This window comes from Symphalangus syndactylus, chromosome 6 (assembly GCF_028878055.3).
Source record: "Symphalangus syndactylus isolate Jambi chromosome 6, NHGRI_mSymSyn1-v2.1_pri, whole genome shotgun sequence".
Taxonomy (NCBI): Eukaryota; Metazoa; Chordata; class Mammalia; order Primates; family Hylobatidae; genus Symphalangus; species Symphalangus syndactylus.
In genome coordinates this window covers 139,034,852-139,051,761 of record NC_072428.2, presented here as the reverse complement: position 1 = coordinate 139,051,761, position 16,910 = coordinate 139,034,852, and the positions used below count along the sequence as shown (strand labels likewise).

The 16,910-nt window shown below is 45.2% G+C and overlaps 1 protein-coding gene across 4 annotated transcripts in view; it reads right to left on the bottom strand.

Annotated features, from left to right (window-relative positions):
• Positions 1–1,443: 1,443 nt before the first annotated feature.
• The window catches only part of ZNF398 (zinc finger protein 398), a 51,596-nt gene continuing 36,129 nt past the window's right edge, over positions 1,444–16,910 (bottom strand). For all 4 annotated transcript variants that reach the window (XM_063641707.1, XM_063641708.1, XM_063641706.1 and 1 more), the window contains exons 5-6: positions 13,007–13,120; positions 1,444–10,930 (exon numbers count right to left, since the gene is read on the bottom strand). In XM_063641707.1, coding sequence (XP_063497777.1) covers positions 9,777–10,930; positions 13,007–13,120 — 1,268 coding nt within the window. In that variant the 3' untranslated portion in view covers positions 1,444–9,776. The remainder of the gene's footprint in view (positions 10,931–13,006; positions 13,121–16,910) is intronic.

Sequence of the window (16,910 nt, the reverse complement as noted above, 5' to 3'; positions counted from 1 at the left end):
GCATTTTGGGTGGCCAAGGCGGGCGGATCACAAGGTCAGGAGATTGAGACCATCCTGGCTAACACGGTGAAACCCCCTCTCTACTAAAAATACAAAAAAATTAGCTGGGCGTGGTGGCGGGCGCCTGTAGTCCCAGCTACTCAGGAGGCTGAGGCAGGAGAATGGCATGAACCCAGGAGGCGGAGCTTGCAGTGAGCCAAGATCGCGCCACTGCACTCCAGCCTGGGCGACAGAGCAAGACTCTGTCTCAAAAAAAAAAAAAAAAAAAAAAAATACAGGAGAGGCCAATGGAGAGGGGATGCATCAACGCCAGAACATTTATGTCTACTATTTCCTAAAGATTTCCGGTGCTCTGCGTCTTTTTTTTTTTTTTTTTTTTTTTTGAGACGGAGTCTCGCTCTGTCGCCCAGGCTGGAGTGCAGTGGCGCAATCTCGGCTCACTGCAAGCTCCGCCTCCCGGGTTCACGCCATTCTCCTGCCTCAGCTTCTCCGAGTAGCTGGGACTACAGGCGCCCGCCACCACGCCCGGCTAATTTTTTGTATTTTTAGTAGAGACGGGGTTTCACCGCGGTCTCGATCTCCTGACCTCGTGATCCGCCCGCCTCGGCCTCCCAAAGTGCTGGGATTACAAGCGTGAGCCACCGCGCCCGGCGCTCTGCGTCTTTTCAACAACTGCAATAAAGCTTTATTTGAGGAAGAAAACCTCTAGACTCACTGTTAGCTAAGTGAAGAGGGCAACCAAATTTGCACTCCTATCTTGGTTTTTTGCCCCATACCTAATTTAATGAGCAGGCTACGAAGTACCAATGTGGTCAGCAAGATAGGGAAAGGAAGGCAGCTCAGCTTCTCAGGCTTCCTCTGCCACTGGCATGTCCCTAGTCACAGCTTTCCCCCTTCATTTTAGGACACTCTGCCTAGTTATGCCAAACTCCAAAGAAGAGTAACTCTTTTTTTTTGGAGACAGAGTCTTGCTGTGTCACCCAATCACCGCAACCTCCGCCTCCCGAGTTCAAGCCATTCTCCTGCTTCAGCCTCCCAAGTAGCTGGGACTACAGGCACGTGCCACCATACTCAGCCAATTTTTTTGTATTTTAGTAGAGACGGGGTTTCACCATGTTGCCCAGGCTGGTCTTGACTCCTGAACTCAGGCAATCTGCCTGCCTCGGCCTCCCAAAGTGCTGGGATTACAGGCATGAGCCACTGCACTGGGCAGAGCAACAATTTAGGTTACAATATAAGTGACAGCCTCAGTGTGATAAAAAATCAGAGGCAGGGCTTTATGGAGGGGATGGGCACTAGGAGTAAGGTGACAAAACTCCCAGACCACTTAATGGGGCAGAAAGTATCAATGAGGGGGTGGGGGAGAAACACTGTTAAATATTTTGTATTATAAAGTTTTACGGCAATTTGCTTTTGTAAAGGCATTTTTTAACATCTCTGCCCTTTACAGACCCTCCTTTTGGCAACATTTTATTTCAAACTTAAACACCCAAACACATACACGTTCTCCTCTTATTTCTGAAAATTTTTGCTTTATACATATGCAACGTTTGGAGAAAATACTTTTTTCCTCGAGTTCATTCTCAGTCTCCTTCAAATAAGCATTTCTTACCTTTACAAGTTTTGACACTGTAGATGAGTAAAGTTCACTGGCTTTTTGTCAGTTCTTAGTGACTCCATGGTACCTCTCCACTGCTCAGGTAACTGAGTATGCTACTAACATACAAACACAACAGACACCTAGGGCTTAGAAACCCTTTATGCAATGACAGGTTTTATGTTGGTAATTGCTGTATGTTCTCTTGAATCTCCTCAGTAGACAACCTTTCAACCTTTTTTTTTTTTTTTTTTTGAGACTGAGTCTGGCTCTGTTGCCCAGGCTGGAGTGCAGTGGTGCGATCTCCTCACTGCAACTTCCACCTCCCGGGTTCAAGTGATTCTCCTGCCTCAGCCTCCCAAGTAGCTGGGATTACAGGCATGCGCCGCCACCCCCGGCTAATTTTTGTATTTTTAGTAGAGACGGGATTTCGCCATGTTGGCCAGGCTGGTCTCGATCTCCTGACCTCAAGCGATCCACTTCAGCCTCTCAAAGTGCTGGGATTACAGGCATGAGCCACGCGCCCAGCAACCTTTCAGCTTTTAAGTGCAGATTTGACTATTAAAAATGGCCGAAATTAATGTAAAATAAAGTCTAGTGCTTATACAGAAACATCCTGGTTCTTCCAAATTCAAAAATAAGGTATTAAAACCAAGTGTTGGCCAGGCGCCGTGACTCAAGCCTGTAATCCCAACACTTTGGGAGGCCGAGGCGGGCAGATCACCAGGTCAGGAGATAGAGACCATCCTGGCTAACACAGTGAAACCCCGTGTCTACTAAAAATACAAATAAAATGAATTTAAAAAAATAGCCAGGCGCCTGTAGTCCCAGCTACTCCAGAGGCTGAGGCAGAAGAATGGCGCGAACTGGGAAGGCGGAGCTTGCAGTGAGCCAAGATCGCGCCATTGCACTCCAGCCTGGTCCACAGAGCGAGACTCCATCTCAAAACAAAACAAAAAAACAAACAAACAACAATAACAAAAAAAACCATGTGTTATTGTTAAATCCAAGTTGGTAAGGATGTCGACTAAAGTCTCTTTTTGTTCTTCACTAAACTGCTCTTATGAGGAGGCACTAGCCTCACCATTCTGGAAGTTAGTTAGGTCTACAGCATAGGCATGGGGTGCCAGTCTCATCTGTGCTCCCCTAGTCCTGCCAACTTTTTTTTTAATCACAGGCTCTGGACACAGCTCTGCAGCCTGAAGTGAATGCTGCTTTTCCCACTGACTCTAGAGCTCCTAACTATTGAGGTCAGAACTTTTTCAACCACCATTCCCATAGCTTTATATCCTTCTGAGTCCTGCCTCTAGAATCAAATTATGACTTCCCATTGTGGATTCAAAGACCCTTTATTAATCTCCAATCCACAGCTCCCTGCTCCAGTAAAGCACGCTAAGTAGCCATTTCCAGTCCAATAATTCACCTTCTCTCTGATCTTCTCTACCTTGCAGGCACATTAAAATCACTTGGGAGAACTCTAAAAAACAAAACATCTGGGCCTTATCACACACCAATTAAATCATGCCATGGTGGGCCTTGGCATAAATATTTTTTTAAGCTCCCCAGGTTATTGTAAAGTTCAGCCCAAAACAAACTAGTGCAACAGAATCTTCCTCCTACTCATCTCCTTGTCTCAGCCACACAAGACCATCTGGGAAAATAAACATTCTAAATGACTACTTTCTTGGCTAATAACATAAATATGATTGGTGTAATTATTCTTGTTCCTGCTCTTTAATCACTGAGGGTGGCTTGTAGGTACAGAATTTTTTAAAATTATGAACTCGGCCAGGCGCGGTGGCTCACGCTTGTAATCCCAACACTTTGGGAGGCCGAGGCGGGCGGATCACGAGGTCAGGAGATCGAGACCACGGTGAAACCCCGTCTCTACTAAAAAAATACAAAAAATTAGCCGGGCGTGGTGGCGGGCGCCTGTCGTCCCAGCTACTAGGAGAGGCTGAGGCAGGAGAATGGCGTGAACCCGGGAGGCGGAGCTTGCAGTGAGCCGAGATTGCGCCACTGCACTCCAGCCTGGGCGACAGAGCGAGATTCCGTCTCAAAAAAAATAAATAAATAAAAATAAATAAATAAAATAAAAATTATGAACTCAAGGCCAAGAATTGACCTGATGTACACAGATTGATGTACATCCTTAATTTTGAATCCTGCTGGTTTAGTCAATTCTCTCCAGTAACGTGCCTGCCTTCCTGATGTTCTAATTCTTAGTATACATACAAGTGGTTATCTTACAAAAGTTGCTGCCAGAGCTAAACACACTATACATGTGAAACTAATTTTTTGGCATCAAATTTTTTCATCTCTGTCCATACTTCCACTTCTATTGCTCCCCAAATTGCAATCTTGGGCTAGCTTCTCCTCATCATAGGCAAGCAAATTGGAAACAAACAACTACTGCCTTTTTTGTGTGTGTGTGACAAGGTCTCACTCTGTCACCCAGGCTGGAGTGCAGTGGTGCAATCATGGCTCACTGCAGCCTCAACCTCCCGGGCTGAAGGGATTCTCCCACCTCAGCCTCAAAGTAGCTGAGACTACAGGCATGTGCCACCACACCCAGCTTTTTAAACATTTTTTGGTAGAGACGGGGGTCTCACTATATTGCTCAGGCTGGTCTCAAACTCCTGGGCTCAAGTGATCCTCCTGCCTCGGCCTAACAAAGTGGTGGGATAACATGAGTGAGCCATCACACCCAGCCTCTGCCCAGTCTTGAAGAGAAGCATCAATATGACCCATGATATTGTTTAACTGGTTAACAAAGTAATTCTCCTGCAACTACTATATCAACACTGTCTTCTTATGTTTGACATATAGACTTCAAAACACTTTAAAATCTTTCCTGCCAGGTGCGGTGGCTCATGCCTGTAATCCCACCACTTTGGGAGGCCGAGGAGGGCGGATCAGGAGGTCAGGAGTTCAAGACCAGCCTGACCAACACCGTGAAACCCCCCTCTCTACTAAAAATACAAAAATTAGCCGAGAGTGGTGGGGGTGTGCGCGCCTGTATTCCCACCTACACAGGAGGCTGAGGTAGGAGAATCGCTTGAACCCCGGAGGCAGAGGTTGCAGTGAGCTGAGATTGCACCACTGCACTCCAGCCTGGGTGACAGAGCAAGACTCCACCTCAAAAAAAAAAAAAAAACTTTCCTCATTTGATCTTCACAACACCTTTGTAAACTAGGTATTATCCTCACATTATGAATGAGAAAACTAAAAGCAAGGTTAAAACTCTGGCCTCCTGACTTGCTTTCCAGGATCTTTTTCATGACAATAATTCTTATTCTTACAAAAACATTAAAAATGCTTTATGCGGGCCGGACGCGGTGGCTCACTCCTGTAATCCCAGCACTTTGGGAGGCCGAGGCAGGAAGATTACCTGAAGTCAGGAATTCGTGACTAGCCTAGCCAACATCGTAAAACCCTGTCTCTACTAAAAATAAAAAATTAGCTGGGTGTGGTGGTGCCTGTAGTCCCAGCTACTCAGGAAGCTGAGGCAGGAGAATCTCTTGAACCTGGGAGGCGGAGGTTGCAGTGAGCCAATATCGCGCCACTGCACTCCAGCCTGGGAGGTTGCAGTGAGCTGAGATCATGCCACTGCACTCCAGCCTGGGGGACAGAGTGAGACTCTGTCTCAAAAAAACAAAAACAAAAACCACACAGCTGGGCTTGGTGGCTGTAATCCCAGTACTTTGGGAGGCTGAGGCAGGTGGATTATTTGAGGTCAGATCGAAACCAGCCTGGCCAACATGGTGAAACCCCATCTCTACTAAAAATTAGCTGGGCATGATGGCAGGCGCCTGTTATCCCAGCTACCTGGGAGACTGAGGCAGGAGAATTGCTTGAACCTGGGAGCCAGAGGTTGCAATGAGCTGAGATTGGGCCACTGCACTCTAGCATGGGCAACAGAACGAGACTCCATCTCAAAAAAAAAAAAAAAAAAAAAAAAAAGTTTACACAAAGAGCTTTACATTACACAAAATTTATAGGGAAAATTAATCATTGAATTACCCTAGCACCCTAGCAAAAGAATTACTTTGTTTTCCTGTTTTGAAAAAGTGAATTAAATGTATGTTTTATATTTAAAACAAAATGTTATACTTTTGCTAGAACTTTTTCGGTTTTGTGTAGCTTTGGAGTTATTATATGGATAGAATGAGACTTTAGTCAAAAAAATTAGCCAGGTGTAGTGGCAGGCGCCTGTAGTCCTAGCTACTCAGGAGGCTGAGGGAGGAGAATGGCATGAACCCGGGAGGTGGAGTGCAGTAAGCCAAGACTGTGCCACTGCACTCCAGCCTGGGCAACAGAGCAAGACTCCGTCTCAAAAAAAAAAAAAAAAAGAAAAAGAAAAGAGAAAAAAGAAATATCAGGCACAAAGAAAGAAAAAAAACATATTTGGTGACATCAGAGGTCCTTGTCCATAAGAAAATATTTTTGAGAAAGAAAGATGTTTTGCTCATGGCTACTGAGCTGCCTTCAGGCAGCCACTGAGGATGCTTTTAGAAGTTTAAGAAGCTAAGACATGACAGGAAGGGCGGGTGTCCTGCCCCCTCCTCAGAGAAAATCTGAGCAGAAATTTGGGATTCCCATTCCATTTGGGATGAGGTCTTTTTATGTATCAACGAGGCTTTTGTGGACTATTACCTAGTAAGTCACAGGGTCTGGTCCTGGTTGAGATAGGCATGAACATCATTTCTCAGATATGCTTAAGAGAAGCCCAGCAGCGCCCCACACCTTCCCCCCTTGCACACTTTATTATTAATGAAAAGGGAAGTAGGAGTTTCCAATACTAAATGTTCAGCAGAAAAGGAGCAGGGCCATCTTCTTGCACTTTCTAGACAATCAACCACCTTCCATTTATTTTCACAACTGTGGCTAAACCAGAGGTTCATCCAATGGTGACAATGAAAAACCTAGTAAGCAAAGAGTAAATCTGGTTATAGTCAACACCTGGATCCACTCTAAGGGAATGGTGCTTATGTGTGATAGTGACACCTTCTTGGTCCAAAAGGCTGACAGATGAAGAGCACGTTTCTGGGGTTTCCCCTTTCCTATCTTGTCTGGTCATGACAAGCAGTTCTCATGTACTTCTTTAACTGAAGAGTTAAATTGCATGGTTTCTCTCAGGAGCACTTGATGGGCCAAGAGTTTCTCCTCCACACTTTCTGTTGGACACCTTATCCTTCCCACTGATCCATTTTATTTATCCACTTTTGAATCTTAAGCAAACACTCTTTGGAGCTGGCCTGCAGTTCTAACTGATAGGGGATTGATGAAAGAAAAGAATAACAGTTGAACTCTCTTTTATTCCTGGGCTGAGGATTAGTATCACACCTGCTTCTCTCTGGGATGGCCTTGCACATCCCCTTTCATTCCATTTTAGGGCTCTTGCTTCATTCTTATTTGAATTGTGTTCGCTTTTTGCCAAAGTTTAGGTCCCTGCTGGCTACACAGTTCCTTTCAGAAAGGACTGCGGGATCTATCTGCAGCATTTCAATCCACAGGTCTCTTTCATTAATAAGCTGTGTTCTTGGCAAATCTTTGAGTAAAAAAGTATTTAAAGTGTTACCTAGTCCCACATCTCACCTACTGTAGGAATCCCTCCTCCAGCATACCCTGGCAAATGCTTGAAATCCACTCAGAAAAGGGAACTCAGCACCTAGACAATACTTTGGCTCTTCTCCCTTTTCACTGGGGAAATCAAGGTGCAAACTAGAGCTGAATCTCACATTCAAGTTCCTAGTGGGTTGCCAATGAAGCCAGAACCTTGGCTTTGAGATTCCCAGAACCCTGGCTTTGGGATTCCCAGAACCCCTAAATTTTCCCATGGTATAGGTCCAGATTCTGGCTAGAAAGCTCTTAATCCCAATATGCTAGGGTATTGCCCATCATGTCTTGTTCTGTATTATCGGGCTTTTTCACTGTAAGTTATGACAGCAGACACACATTTCTTGTGTCTCCCATGGTCCCTGGTATTGTGAATGTCATGGGGCAGATATTTTATAAGCGTGATCATCCTACAGAGCAACATGTTCAGACATAGCCTTCCCAGAAGCAAAGTTAGCTGGGCTAACACCTTCTCCTAGTGTTGTTATGCATAACTAGAGAGAGGGAAGGTTGGGTTAGGTGATAAGCGAAAAAATGGGTCCTTTCCTTATCACCAAGAAAATATCCTGTCTAAACATTTCCAGACTTTGTTCTAGGCACCTCAGGAAGAAGCAGAGGAAACAAGAGTATAGGAATAAACAAGTTTTCTGCCCAAGATGTAGGACTTCTGCATTCTGTCTTCTACCTCAGGATTCCAAGTGGGAGTAAAACAACAAATCAAATAAATTTTAGTCAAGTTTCAACAAGAATTTATCTGCTTTGACTTTGCTGTCTTATTTAGCTTTGCCTGGACAGAAGCCAAAGACAGAGACAGAATTTTGGCAGGAAAAGGAATGTATCACAAGATTTTTTTTGAATAATTCCTAGAGGCTCACTTTTTTTCCTTTTTTTTTTTTTTTTTTTTTTTTTTTTTGAGTCAGAGTCTGGCTCTGTCCCCCAGGCTGGAGTGCAGTGGCACCATCTCGGCTCACTGCAAGCTCCGCCTCCCGGGTTCACACCATTCTCCTGCCTCAGCCTCCCGAGTAGCTGGGACTACAGGCGCCCGCCACCACGCCCTGCTAATTTTTTTTGTATTTTTAGTAGAGACAGGGTTTCACTATGTTGGCCAGGATGGTCTCGAACTCCTGACCTCGTGATCCGCCCACCTCGGCCTCCCAAAGTGCTAGGATTACAGGCTTGAGCCACCGCGCCCGGCCACTTTTTTTCCTTTCAACAGCCTCATTTTGCAGATGAAAATTTGAGATCCACAAAGGAAACAGAACTTAGGCCCAGTTGCAAAGCCACTTAGGAGCAGACTCAGATGCTCCCAGGTGATTAAATCACCCCAAGAAAAGAACACGTGGTAGTCAAAGTCCCTAAAAGCAACACAGGCAAGAACAAACTGTTGTTGTCTATGCATGGTGCTTAGCTCTCAGTGATCTAGGAAGTTCCTCAATCTGTCCACTGCCAATGGGATACAGCCAGATAGGGTTAACATACACTTTCTCTGATGGCTCAAGAAAGCTGCATTACAACACTGTCAGCATCTCACTAATGAGGACCAAGAGTTCACTGGCACTTTCTGAAGCTCCATGCTTCTGGAAAGTGCTGTGATCTTTGTTGCTGATGAGTGTCAAGAATATCAGACACCAGGAATGGAGAAGCCAACTTACTGGCTTGGAAAAGATAAGAATTTGATGTGAACGACTCTCAGAACATGGTGTAGGCACAAATTTTAGGCTGTTCTGTCATTGTTAAGCCAGCTATTTCTCTGAGATCTCTAGCTTTTAAAGCTGGGGCTGAGAAAACTGTTTCCAATTTTTTAGGCAGGACCTTGGCAAAGATTTCTGGCAGTTTAAATGGCAATAAGAGCCTGTTTCAAATCAAGCCAGTATAGTTAAGGAATGTTCTCCTTAATAATCTTTTAAAGTCAGAATTCTTGTTCAACCAATATTAAACAAAATGTATGTGAATAATTAATCTAAGAAACCTAGGCAGGCAGTCTTGAGTTACCATGTTTCAGGGAAAGGCAGCCACAAAGGTGTGTGAACAGATCTTGGCTGGTTTTGAGAGAGGAGGCAGCAACATAAACAGTGGCTTAAGCACTTTCTCCAACAACCATCTTAGCTATCAAGGAGCTAATAAAAGGCTTTATAGTTAAACATTCTCATGCCTCATGATGGGCTTCCAGTTTTGGAGGCTCTTCTCATGTACCTGTCTCTACCTAGAGACATAACCTACTATCAACCTGCTGTTCTCTGAGAACAAGAGAACCAGAGGTTAAATCCTGCTTTCCAACCTCTCCGCAATATTCTTGTAACTTCTGCTTTTGTTGTATCTTTGAAAAAATGGACATGCTGGGCTCCTTTCCAGGTCTTTCTGGGTTTCAAAATGTGGTATTCTTGTAAGAGTGTGAAATTCCAAAACACAAGCATGTCTCTAGTCAAGTGTATAGGACCCCAAATTCATTGATGTGCCAGATAATAATTACTGTGGGTGTTGGGTGGGGCTCACAGACCTTCTCTTGGATTTTGTGCCCTGCTGTGAGCATAAACAACCATGAAGCCACAGAGATTTGGATTTACAAAACTCCCCCTCCACTCCCTTCCCCATACCACTGATTGGCCTCTAGACCTTCAGTGTTGACACCCAGGCCAGAAGTTTCAAGCCCAGTTATGAGGGGACCTGGTGGGTCGGGTGGCTGACCTGATGGGTCACTATCACCCCCACAGCCTCCATTGTGGCCCGAACGCAGGTGGTCCTTGAGTGTCTGTTTGTAGCGGAAGCTCCTGCCACAGTAGGAGCAGGGGTAGGGCCGCTCCCCGGTGTGGATGCGCTGGTGTTTCATTAGGTGGTGCTTGCGGATGAAGCTCTTGCCACAGTGAGGACAACTGAAGGGCCGCTCGCCTGTGTGCAGCCGCCGGTGGTTCAGCAGGTGCTCCTTGCGCATGAAGCTCTTACTGCAGTCAGTGCAGGGGTAAGGACGCTCGCCTGTGTGGATCATCTGGTGGCGGATCAGGGCCGAGTGGCCGTTGAAGTCAATGCCACACTGAGGGCAGGAGAAAGGGCGCTCTTGTGCATGACCCCGCTGGTGGAGGAGGAGGCTGATTTTCAAGCTGAAGCTCCTGCCACACTGGGCACAGCGGAAGGGCCTTTCGCTTGCATGAGCTCTCCGGTGGCTGGTGAGTCGAGCCTGGTCAGCAAAGCGCTTGGGACAATCAGGACAGGGGAAAGGACGCTCAGTGCTGTTATGGACCCGAAGATGGTAGGTAAGTCTTGATGGGTGAGTAAAAGTCCTGGCACAGTGTGGGCAGGTGGGGAGCGTCTCACTGGCATGGTCCTGGGATGTGCTGCTGAGGTCCGCCTGTGGAGTAAAGTGCTTAGGGCACTGGGCACAGGGTAAGGGGTGCTCAGTAGCATGGCTACATTGGTGGGTCAGCAACATGTCTTGGCTGAGACTCTTGCCACAGTGGTGGCATGAGAACACCTGCTCACCAACTGGAGGTGGGAGGGGATAGCTACCCAACTGAGTAAAAGTCACTTGTCCCTCAGAGGCTTCAGGCAGGTCAGTGGCTGGACGTCCAAAAGGTGTCATGGATGTAGACTGCTGGCTTTTGAAAGCCACATCTGAAAAAGCATCCTTTGCTGCTGCTGGTGGAGAAGAGAAAGGGACTGGAACCTCAGGGCACAACGAGGATCTAGCAAGGCCTTCAGCTTTGATGACAAGCTCTTCATCTGAAAGAAAAGACTCCAGAGTTATACCCATCAACAACTGTCTCACTAGCAACTCTCATGCATTCCTACCCAGCTCTAACAGATCACTCTTACCTAGCTCAGATCAGAAATTCAGCAGAAGGCTGCAATAATAACCAAGATATCTGTGGTCTCTGTGGCAAATCATCAGAGAAATGAAATGACATTTTAAATTTATTTTATGACAGAATCACGTTCTGTCGCCCATGATGGAGTGCAGTGGCGTGACCTTGGCTCACTGCAGCCTCCACTTCCTGGGTTCAAGCGATTCTCCTGCCTCAGCCTCCCGAGTAGCTAGGATTACAGGCATGCACTACCGTGCTCAGGTAAATTTTTTTTTTTTTTTTTGAGACAGAGTCTTGCTCTGTCACCCAGGCTGGAGTGCAGTAGCACAATCTCGACTCACTGCAAGCTCCGCCTTCTGGGTTCACGCCATTCTCCTGCCTCAGCCTCCCGAGTAGCTGGGACTACAGGCGCCCACCACCAGGCCCGGCTAATTTTTTTGTCTTTTTATTAGAGACAGAGTTTCACGGTGTTAGCCAGGATGGTCTCGATCTCCTGACCTCATGATCCACCCACCTCGGCCTCCCAAAGTGCTGGGATTACAGGCGTGAGCCACCGCGTCTGGCTGTGCTCAGGTAATTTTTATATTTTTAGTAGAGATGGGGTTTTGCCATGTTGACCAGGGGTCTCGAACTCCTGGCATCAAGTGGTCCACCTGCCTCAGCCTCCCAAAGTGTTGGGATTACAGGCATGAGCCACCGCGCCCAGCCCTCATCAGAAAATTTAACACTGTACCTCTTCTATGCTATCTGTTAAGAAACAGAAAATCCTTGGCATCAATCTTCCCAACATTACTTTCACTATATTTTACCTCTACTCAAGAACTTTCTCTATTGCCTATTGTGACAAAGCCTAAAATCACATAATTACCTATTCCTATTTCTCTGTATTCTATCAGATCAACCCATCACTGTGGTCAGCTGTCTCTTTACTTCCCCTGAGAACAGAGTACACATTTCTGCTATGCATCTTTACTTATTCTGTCCTCCCTTTTGCAGAATGCTACCCCTCTCTACCCATCTTCCCAAATTTTACCCAGCCATATCATATCTATCTTTTAAGGTACAATTGTGGCTTTATGCCCTTCTTTAGGTCTTATCTAAATACCTAAACTAAAACTGATGCATATTCTCCTTTTTTTTTTTTTAGAGACAGGGTCTCCCTATGTTACCCAGGCTGGTCTTGAACTCCTGGGCTTGGGTGATCCACCTACCTCAACCTCCTCCCAAAATGCTGGGCTTACAGGCATGAGTCACCAAGCCCAACCTGATGCATGTTCCTGAAACTTCTCATTCATTTATATAAGTCATCCACCCCACTCATCCTAACAGGCTTGCCTAGTACTGATATGTATGTCCCTAGTATAAGTTTCTTCAAGAGCTAAAACTGTCTTATTTTTCATTTGTGTTTCCCAGTCTAAAAGAACACAGAGCACAGAAAATACTAAAAAAAAAACAGACTGCATTAAGCTGTATAAATGACTGGGACCCTTCTGATCTTGAGATTCTCTTCTACAATACAAATGGCAAAAGTTATCTTAGAAGGAAGATACTTCTATTTCTTCTCCCATCATTGATTTTCCTTTCACTGAGGGAGGGCTCTTACTTAACATTCCCATTTACACCTCCCCATGGCCATTTCTGTCTCCAGGGCTTGTCTCCCTACCCCACTCCCACTTTTTCTACCCTTTCTACATGATTTTCAAATGTTTTTCTGTCTTTCCCTACCCCCATAATTTTGGTTCGTCTGTATGCACTTATTTTTCTTCTTCTGACAATTCTCATTTGTCTTTGCATGTAAGAGTGTATTTTCTCATTCACTTAAAATTTATCTTAGTGACTGTTTGGTTTCATTCATAATGTTGAGCATGGCTTTGTTTCTTTCCCTCATTCTTCTCCCACATATTTGCCTTTACAAATTTCACCTGCTGTTTCTTCAGTCAGTCCTGGCATGAGTTGGATATGGACATGAACACCTCTTTAATTTCATACTCACCAGCATAAGTGCTTTTGTACACGTCACTCTCCTTGGACTCTGGTGGGGCCCCAACCTGAGGCTCTTCTTCTTGTTTAATCCAAGACAGAATATCTGATGTTGAAATACCAGGCTCTAATTTGTGGGAGGAAAAAAAATGGACTTCATGAACTTGAATAAGAAGTGAGATAATCATGTTGGTTTGTTGAATACTATGTTTTGCCCCAAATATTTTTCTTTTCTTTTCTTTTTTTTTTCTTGAGACAGAGTCTCACTCTGTCGCCCAGGCTGGAGTGCAGTGGCGCGATGGCTCACTGCAAGCTCCGCCTCCCAGGTTCACACCATTATCCCCCCGCCTCAGCCTCCCGAGTAGCTGGGACTACAGGCGCCCGCCACCACGCCCAGCTAAGTTTTTTTTAATTTTTTTATTTTTAGTAGAGATGGGGTTTCACCGTGTTAGCCAGGATGGTCTCGATCTCCTGACCTCATGATCCGCCCGCCTTGGCCTCCCAAAGTGCTGGGATTACAGGCTTGAGCCACCGCGCCCAGCCCCAAATATTTATTTCTAAATAACTATAACAATAACACAGAACCAGCCTTTTAAAAAATGCATACAGGCTGGGTGTGGTAGCTCACGCGTGTAAGCCCAGAACTTTGGGAGGCCAAGGCAAGTGGATCATTTGAGGTCAAGAGTTCAAGACGAGCCTGGCCAACATGGCAAAACCCTGTCTCTAATAAAAATAAAAAAAATTAGTCAGGCGTGGTGGCAGGCGCCTGTAATCCCAGCTACTCAGGAGGCTGAGGCAAGAGAATCGCTTGAACCTGGGAGGCAGCGGTTGCAGTGAGCCGAGATTGCACCATTGCACTCCAGCCTGGGCAACGAGCAAAAAAACTCCATCTCAAAACAAACAAACAAACAAAAAACAAATCAACTTCCAGAATTACAAAGTTAGGTCAGTATAGATGCAGAATTCAACTCCCTAGAAACACACTTTCCAGATTCCCAATTCTGGGCTCTTTCTAAGAGATATATTATCTTTGTCTATTAAATGATACAAGTCATTGTTTCCTAAATGCTGGGAGGGGGAAGAATATAGTATTGGCAAGTCCTTCAGGTCTTGGGGGTTCTTTCTGAAAGAAAAAGGGCACAGCCTATAGAGGCTTTGCACAAAACATGCCTCATCTGATCAGTACCAAAACAGCTGTGCTAGCTATTACAACCTAGGCCTATATGGCTTTTTTTTTTTTTTTGGACTAAATGGACAAGCTGGCAAGCTGACAAGAGAGCTTGTCAAGCTCCAGAGAGTACCCTGAAGCTCTCTATAGTTATTTCTCAAACACAGCCTTATGGGCAGAATATAGTTTAATTCACAGCAAATTAACAGAACTCACTACTTTACCCAATGTCTTTTAAATCAGTTAGACGCCACTGAAATCTAAAGGTGTTCTCAAAGCAGAAATAAGAGGCTGGGATAAGACAAAAGCCCAAAAGACCATCAGTTATGGGGAGCAATTTGAAAAATAGATTTTAGCACATGCAACAGTTGCCTTTCCAACTTCCTGTTCTGACCTAAAAGCAAAGCTGAAGTGTATTAAACATAGTCCAATCTTATCTTTGTTCTCTTCCAGATGTTATACACATACATATGTATGAGGAAAAAGGCAGAGGGGGAAAGACTGGATATAAGGAAGAAAACCTCTTAACCGATATCCAGAGGATTAACTTCCCATTCAAAACATCTGACTTTTGTTTGTTTGTTTTTGAGACAGGGTCTCACTCTGTCACCTAGGCTGGACTACAGTGGCATGATCTTGGCTTACTGCAATGCAACCTCTGCCTCCCAGGCTCAAGTGATTATCCTACCTTGGTCTCCCTAGTAGCTAGGACCACAGGTGTGTGCCACCACGCCCAGCTAATTCTTTGTATTTTTGGTAAAGATGGGGTCTCACTATGTTGCTTAGGCTGTTCTTGAACTCCTGGGCTCAGGTGACCCACCTGCCTCAACCTCCCAAAGTGCTGGGATTATAGGCATGACCCCCCATGCCTAGCCAAAAAACCTGACTTTTAAAACACTTACCTGCTTGTTTTTAAAACTTTTCTGAATGGGCTGGGCACAGTGGCTCACGCCTGTAATCCCAGCACTTTGGGAGGCCGAGGCGGGCAGGTCACGAGGTCAGGAGTTCAAGACCACCCTGACCAACATGGTAAAACCCCGTCTCTACTAAAAATACAAAAATTAGTTGGCTGTGGTGGCGCGTGCCTATAATCCCAGCTACTTAGGAGGCTGAGGCAGAAGAATTGCTTGAACCCAGGAGGTGGAGGTTGCAGTGAGCTGAGATTGTGCCACTGCACTCTAGCCTGGGCGACAGAGCGAGACTCCATCTTAAAAAAAAAAAAAAAAATTTCTGAATGACGAGTTAGTGCTCTAGAAACCACCAAATGTGATTCAAGAGGTTTTCACTTTCTGATCAAAGTCTTATTGTTGATCATTATAAATTTACAGACTGTTATATATTTGATTAGTTTCAATCCATTGCAGTCATTCTTCTTCTTCTTTTTTTTTTTTTTTGAGATGGAGTCTCACTTTGCCACCCAGGCTGGACTGCAATGTCGCGATCTTGGCTCCCTACAGCCTGAACCTTTCGGATTCAAGCGGTTCTCCTGCCTCAGCCTCCCAAGTAGTTGGGATTACAGGCGCCCGCCACCATGCCTAGCTAATTTTGTTTCACCATGTTGATGAGGCTGGTCTCAAACTCCTGACCTCAAGTGATCAACCCAGCTCGGCCTCCCAAAGTACTGGGATTACAGGCATCTGAGCCACCTTGCCCAGTCTATTCTTTCTCTTTTTTTTTTGAGACGGAGTCTTGCTCTGTCACCCAGGCTGGAGTGCAGTGGCACAATCTCAGCTCACTGCAACCTCCACCTCCCGAATTCAAGCAATTCTCCCGTCTCAGCTTCCCAAATAGCTGGGATTACAGGTGTGTGTCACCACACCCGGCTAATTTTTGTATTTTTAGTAGAGAAAGGGTTTCACCATGTTGGCCAGGCTGGTCTCAAAATCCTGACCTCAGGTGATCTGTCTGCCTTGGCCTCCCAAAGTGCTGGGATTACAGATGTGAGTCACCATGCCTAGCCCATTATTCTTTTAATTTAATTTAATTTTTTTGAGACAGAGTTTTGCTCTTGTTGCCTAGGCTAGAGTGCAATGGTGTGATCCCAGCTCACCGCAACTGCTGCCTCCCAGGTTCAAGTCATTCTCCTGCCTCAGCCTCTTGAGTAGCTGGGATTACAGGCATGTGCCACCATGCCTAGCTAATTTTGTATTTTTAGTAGAGACAGGGTTTCTCCATGTTGGTCAGGCTGGTCTCTAACTCCCGACCTCAGGTGATCCATCCTCCTCAGCTTCCCAAAGTGCTGGGATTACAGGTGTGAGCCACCATGCCCGGCCCCATTATTCTTTTGAATGCTTAAATTGTCCCTTCTTTGGCCATCGGGAGCCCCTGCAGATTAGTTCTATGTCCTTTTCACACAATCTCAGACGTCTACTTTCCTTCCTTTGTGGTATGACAAACCATCCCAGGCTTATCTTGTACATTTCCTCCTCTAGGCTCACAATCAATGGTCTCTGAGAAATGCAATTTATAATAGGGCTGTTAACTGCTCATCGGTTACCATTGCTTCTGGGATTTTTCAATGGATAAAGGTATAAAATACACAATTCTAGAAAAGTGTCCTGAGTCGATATTAATATTTTGGATTAATATTTAAGGTTACAGGGCTTAAGTCCTTTTACTTTATACTTATATCTTTTCTCTCTTAACCTGAAAACCTTGGTTCCTAATGACATTAACATAATCTTTGCTTTAATCAAATGTATGTTTCAAAATAATACCAGTATCAACAAATATATGAACTCAAGATTTT